Consider the following 7,409-nt stretch of genomic DNA (forward strand, 5'->3'; position numbering starts at 1 on the left):
AAGATAATATAGTTAAAAATTTTGCTTTGAAGTTTTTTTTTAAATTCTGTATTAAGCTGATCTAATTAACGACTTAATTAATCAAAGTTCGATTGAAGTCACTTCTAAAAATACACAGTTTATATATAATGCATAGAAATATAATTTCGCATTTGCGTATTATGAACGAAAAAATTTTATACACGGAACACAGGAAATAAAATTGTAGAGATTATTTATCAAGTGAACAAACGAAATATTTAAATGAATTGCTCGTATAGTTTGATTCTCTATAATTCTATGAACAATCAATTATCATTTTTCTATTTAGTTATTTTTTATTCATCTTTCTTCTGTATCAAATGTATTCATCGTTAGAATTACGCAAGATTTGATGAATTGTTGTGAATTTATCCAAACTGTACTTTGAGATAGCTATTATTTATTCATCGGGACAAATTATCAAATCGGATAATTCATGATAAGTGAATTGTCAATATATAGAGTACGCATCAAAACTGTAAACAAAGATATTATGTTATTCATTTTCGGTTTAAATCAATTTTCCTCGAAATACTATAGAGATGTACCAAGGCGAGTCAGGTGGTCGCTCTATGAAATTTAATCACAACAACTATGGCAGAGATATTTGCATTTCCTTGACCTACATCTCAGAATAATGACAACACGCTAAGCGTTCACGAATATTACACAGTGCTTGATGCAACAACAGTGAAGATAATTACGATTAACCAACCCACAGTATTTCGAAAGATAAGTAAAACGACAGTTCTGGACAAATATAACGGTTAATGTTTTCAACATTTAAAAACATAAAATTAAATAATGTAATATAATATATATATATATATATATATATATATATATATATATGTGTATAATTATATCTCTAGATGTATGTACATATATATAATTATGTTAAAATATGTAATTATATACATATATAAAATTTTGGAAATCAAATAGATCCAAAATGAAATCTGTTTCTACTATGGCAGATCGCAAATAATAAAATGATATTGAAGTAATGAAAAAAACAGGTGAAATCTGGCCTTTAATATTATTCGATCTGGCATGCATTGGTAACACAAAAAAAAACGACTAGTTTTTCGATGAAATCAAGTTGTTGCATGCTTTAGAAAATAAAAATTACAGCAATTGCAGCATTTTGATACCTGCAGTTAAATATTTCCTCTGAGAGAATTCACGGCCGTAACAAGATGACAATTAATATATTTGTCGATATATTCAATTTAAATAAACATCGTATTTATTAAGTGAAATCTCGTCATAATAAGCCTACAAAATTGATAAAGATCAATTGAAGCGTGTAATGGATTACGCGGTTGTAATGTAAATATTAAATAAAGTTAAATTATGAGAAATTAAAAACAATCAAATGAAGTTGAAAAAATTGAATAAAAAATATCAGTCAATCTAGGCTTTCAAAATTCACTGACAGCGCTGAAAATCTACAGTTTACATTATGCATACTATATTTATGTTTACATTATGTTTACATTATGTATACATTTTCAGCACTAGCAGTAAATTTTGGAACACAGCTCTAGTTATGAATTCTAGTATATGATGCTAGTTGTAGACGTGTTTACTAACTGAGTTTATAGAAATCTGAGTATATAGAATCTGAGTATATAAAATAAATGAAACATCACACATTATAAATAGATAATTCAATGTTATATTATCGAGTTTAAGTTACATAATGCTTTTGAAAATTAAAAGATCTAAACGTGTCGGAGATACTAATCGCTTTAATGACACACCACAATATTATATCAATATGACTAATAGGATCTATTATTGCGATGATTAATGCGGCTAATATATCACGTATTTTGTTAAATTACACGTTCTTCTTCTTTATCCAATATTATAAATTATTCAATATTATAAATTATTCAATTTATCGAGACCGAAAATCTCAATGTATAGAACGAGGAATGCAAATTATATTATCATCATTTTCAATGTAAAACCATGATAAAATATCAATTAAGTTTGCATTTACATCAATATATTATTATTAATCACTTATAGAAGAATAAGCATATATATATGGAGCATATATATATATATATATTTTTGAATTTATATATATATTATATATATATATTTATTAATTTAGATCAAAATATAATTTATAGCTACTTACAAGCAAGAGTAACAGCCATTTTGCCGGTGTAGACAAGAAGAAGCAATGATCCGTATAGATAAACATAATTTGCTAAGATATTAGCTCGATAGCCACTTCCCATGTACAGGTATCCAAAGATCACACCAATCAGCAGATGACAAAGCAATCGCGCCATCAATAACGAGTAGTCTCTTTTTAAGCTTAGTAATTGTCTTTTGTATAGAAGATAGCACTGCGTCAGGAAACCGGCAGGTGGTGGCGGTTCCTTGATTTTATTTGCTAGAATACATAGATAATATAAATCAACATTTTTTAATGATTATAATATAATGGTTGCAGACTAATTTAATAAATCTTCTCGTAATTTTGTCAAAGCTCTTCGATGATTTATTGTCTTGCATGCACAGGAATAGTAAGGTTAAAACTAAAATGCAGATGTTTCATAATATGTCTATTAATAAACAGAGAAGGAAAAAGAGAAAAAATAGAAAGAAATTATTTTGCATATATTTTTTAGCTAAGTTTTTATTCTTGCAAATAAGATAAAAATTTCGTTTAGTAAAGCAAATATATAATAATAATATAAATATATAATAATAGAATATTTATAGATTATAGATTATAAATAGTTTTAATCTATTAAATATTCATAATTTTTATAGGAAATAATCAAGTATTTATTATATACTTACATCCATAAAAAGATACTAAAATATTTTCTTAAACAGATAAATCTTACTGATTTATATAATATTATGCCGCTCTATTCTATAGATAAAGATAAGAGAAATAAACATAGACCTATAAAAATTTTAATAAAAAATAGCAACAAAAAAATAAAATGTTATAATAGGATACAGTATGATTTTATTAACATTTCAAAATATTAGTCATTTATGTCGGTTATTTTCAGTTGTTTTCAGCGATTAACTTATTTTTTATCTAAATAACATCAATTCCGAAATACATAGAATTTTACAAAGAATTCTATAACAGCTAAGAAAGAATATTTATAAGAGAAATTGATTAGATTATAATCATTCAGCGCAATTTTTTATTTCTAACAAGATTAATTTCTAACTAGATTATATATTTTTGGTCATAATTTTTTATAAAGCTTAATGAATTATATTATATATTATAACATTTTTTGTATTTTTACTCCAAGAAACTAGTACGGTTTAATTACAGACTAAGACATCTTCCATAAATGATCTGCTAAATATTTCATCTACTTAAAATATAAGTTAGATTTATGATCGAAGTAAAATTTCTGAAAAAAGTGATCTTACTTTCTTTAGGCAAGCTCGTGGTAAGAGCGATCGTTTTCTGAGCAGTTGGTAAAGTTTCTGCCGCTGCCACCAGTTTGTCGAGTGAAATATCATATTCGCCAATTGCTACCTCGAGGACTGAAACAAAGAATTCGAAAAATCATTATTTCCAGAACTATGATTACTCGGTGTTGTGTAGAAACGCGCTTTCTAAGTGAATGTTGATCATTTCAACATTCACTGCGCACTTGCAATCAATCGGTGCAGTTGCAACTTTTATTGAAACACGTTGTTATGGTACACGTTAACACGCGATTGTTTTTACTTTGTGTATTTTGCAAATATAAAAGCGCTCCATAAGTAACAGGCGAAAGAGAAAAAGAGATCAGAGAGGAGAGATCTCTTTAACAATAAATCATACCCCCCCGCTGTATTTAATTGCATCAGCAATATCAAACGCTTTCTAGATTTTAATCATTAACTTGTAAATTTAAATTGTTCAGACTATTGCTTAATTTATTCGAGACTATTACTTGTGTACTGAGTCAACTCGCTTGTGCATAATATTGTGCAATTTATGAAGTCTCTTTTAGGATACGATTATTCGCGAAACGGACCACTGTGGAATGCAGCTTTGATGCCTTTTGTTCCGGTGATTTCGTATTCTGTTAGCTACGCATTACATTCATGTAATTAGCAGAATCAATGAGAAATAGCTCGGGTTTTAAAATTACCTTATTTCAATGAAACTACGTACCGAAATCAGCTGGATTGTGATAAGGCGGACAATGGGCACCGATAGAAGTCAAGTGCGGCAACAGCGAACTAACCGAGCCTCTGTATATGCAGTGACCATTAGCCACTACATACAGGGAATCAAACATCTCCAGAAGCAAGGCACTCGGCTGATGAATCGTACAGATTACCGTACGCCTTTCTAATTCCGCCAATCGCTTCATAAGAGCGACACATTGACTGCACGAAGAGGAATCCAGACCTGAAAAGTCAATAATTCTACAATATCCTAGAAAACGGTAATACACATTCTGTGGAAAATACATTTCGCAATCGCCTTGCACGCAATGTAAGATTGAACACGAAATGAAAGATTCGAGTACAATCCCCTTGATATCTCATATTTCCATCTTTGCGTTATCTTGAGGAAATTGACTTACAAATTGACGATGTGTAACAAATATTATGTTTCTATGATGATCAATCTCGACAACAGATCTAAGATTTATCGTGATGCAATAACACATATTATTAAGCAAATATAACTGAGACTGGAATTAAGAATGAGGTAATCGGAAATACACATCGCGAATCGCGAGACAGGTGTTGTGAGAATTCTGCCGGTTCGCCTATCACGGTATAGTATGATCATAATGTCACAACTTTTTTTAATCATATAATCTGACATGAGTATGCTCAGTGTAAAATATTAATTTGTTTTATCGCGTTTACAATTATTAACTACATTACTTACGCGATAAAATAATCATTATTTTTGCCTTTGGTTATAGACGTGACTTGATATAGAGATTTCTAATCGAATCGATTTCTATCGAAATTTCTATCGAAATCGCGTTACAATGTTCATTATCTATTTGTAACAAGATACAATTTTGCGATCGTCAACATCAAATTTATACGTATAAAGTTTTAGAGATATCTAAATGAAATAAATAATTAATAAAAAATATGAGCTACCCTGATGAAAATAAAAATCGAAACGTAAATCGGATGTAATGAGAGAGAAACAAACGAGGTAACAGAAGAATCTTTATTTTAGACCGCATATGTGAGAAACAATCAATATTAAAAAGTTAAAATGCCTATTACGGTCAAAGCTGAATCTTTATTGCTTTAAATAATTCCATCTTGAATTACTAATACATTATATATGTACTTGCATACATACCATATTGTAGTCTTTTCCAAAATTGCGCGTCGAATTATTTTTCCAATATATAAACACAATTAAAACTATTCTAACAATCGTGAATTAAATTGACAAGCAATTTTAATAATTTGATGCTAATCAAGCATTATATTATAAAGATGTTAATATGTTAAAACGGGAAGTAACAGAAGCATAAACGAAACTTCTAGAAGGCGAAAATTGGAACAGTGAAATGTAAAAGAAACATTTACGCTTCTTTTATATTTTGATGTTTCAATTTTCGTCTCCTAGAGGTTTCATTTACGCCTCCTAGAAGGCGGTTTTGTTTACGTTTCTGTTATTCTCCTTATTTATTCTCCTTATTTTTTAAAAAAGTCTAGACAAACATAAATTTACGTAATAATAATAATTTTTTTTTCGCTTTTTATGCTACAATCATTTGCTTGCATAATAAAACTATACTTATTAAGATGTCATGACTGTTTCTGTGTATGCTATTTGTCAGTTATGACTTTGATAAAATATTCTAAAATATTCTACATTATTAATTAGCTATTATGTTTTCTACTGAGATCAGATTTAATCACAATATCATTTAGCAAAGAAGTTAGGTGTCTATTTACTGAAATTATTGTACGTTTTATCTTCGAAGTATTTAAATATTCTTGATTTAATTTCCTCTTAATTTAATTTCCGACAATTTATATACCGACTTTTATATAGCGTTTTTTTTCTTAATTATTTATTTTTAACTACTCACAATCAAATTTTACATAATCATAAAACACTATACATTCGATCTCGTAAAATCGTTTAAGAATTGATTAAAATTTCGTATTTTAATTGCTTTTTAAATACTATTATATAATATAAATATGACAGTTTATTTTTATTACTTACCAGTCGTTGGTTCATCAAGGAATAATACTGAAGGATTAGTTAAAAGTTCCAAGGCGATATCGAGTCGTTTCTTTTGTCCGCCCGATAATTTTCCGCATAACGTGTCATAGCAATGGCTCAATCCTAGCATTTCCAAGAGTTCTAAAACCTACATACGTATTCATCGAACGTAAAAAAGTATTACAAAATGCAACAGGAAACGTCTAGAGATAACAGGAAACGTAAATCGAACGTCGTGACAAAAATAAAGAAGAAACGAAGAGTTGATGAAAAACAGTTAGATTCTTAAGTTTTCTTTCAACACTGAACACAAGATATTTATTCGTTTCTTTTAAAAAGAGGTCAAATTAAGGAAAAATTTACAATTTTATTGTAAATTATTATATATTATTATATAAAATTAAACGCAACAATTAAAATTGGTAATTAATTGTCACAAACCTGAGAATGCTTATAAGCGGAACTGATTGTGTAACCAAGCTTCAAATGAGCGGCTAAAGTCATGGCTTCTCCCACGGTTATGTATGTTCTGATAATGGAGTCTTGCTGTATGTAACACGACGTTCTTTTCCATCGTTCACTATATGGTACTCGAACCTTACCGTTGATCAGAATTTCGCCACTTACACCTGATACACTATGCATTGTCACCGTTATATTTAAATTTATGAAAAAGTATTATAATATACATACACAGTTACCATAAAAAAATTGTTGAATCGGGCTTCTAACAAAAAATATTGAAAAATGTATATGAGATAATGTTATATAAAGAGAACGTGAAGTTTCCATAAATATGTTCAAGCGACTGATTTATCTTAAAAAATACGATGTAATATTGAAGTCTTACATATTATCGATTATTTATGTAATTTTTAATTTCAATGTAATATCCTACATTGACTTATAATGTCGTTCATCATGCAACAATGTAAAATGAAAACAGAAAGTTTTTCAATATGAATAATGATAGGGCGATGTATGCATCGATCTGAAAATCGAATAGAATAGAAAATATTTATTAAGACACTTAAGCACGCTGCGAAATTTTTTTTAAATTTTTTTGTCATATTGAAACAAGCACCTAGGCAGCAATTATCATGAGAAAAACTCTTTTTTCCATCTAATAAAACTAAAGATATTTAATGTTATTTTCGTAAGCATCTAAAAAGGT

At 28.5% G+C, this 7,409-nt stretch overlaps 1 protein-coding gene across 1 annotated transcript in view; it reads right to left on the reverse strand.

Moving 5' to 3' along the window:
* The window catches only part of LOC105626722 (ATP-binding cassette sub-family G member 1), a 25,198-nt gene that overhangs the window by 1,256 nt on the left and 16,533 nt on the right, over positions 1 to 7,409 (reverse strand). The window contains exons 3-7 of the mRNA XM_012208019.1: positions 6,677 to 6,872; positions 6,236 to 6,383; positions 4,187 to 4,426; positions 3,451 to 3,567; positions 2,177 to 2,437 (exon numbers count right to left, since the gene is read on the reverse strand). Of these exons, the coding sequence (XP_012063409.1) occupies positions 2,177 to 2,437; positions 3,451 to 3,567; positions 4,187 to 4,426; positions 6,236 to 6,383; positions 6,677 to 6,872 (962 nt within the window). The remainder of the gene's footprint in view (positions 1 to 2,176; positions 2,438 to 3,450; positions 3,568 to 4,186; positions 4,427 to 6,235; positions 6,384 to 6,676; positions 6,873 to 7,409) is intronic.

This window comes from Atta cephalotes (genome assembly GCF_000143395.1).
Source record: "Atta cephalotes unplaced genomic scaffold scaffold00006, whole genome shotgun sequence".
NCBI lineage: Eukaryota > Metazoa > Arthropoda > Insecta > Hymenoptera > Formicidae > Atta > Atta cephalotes.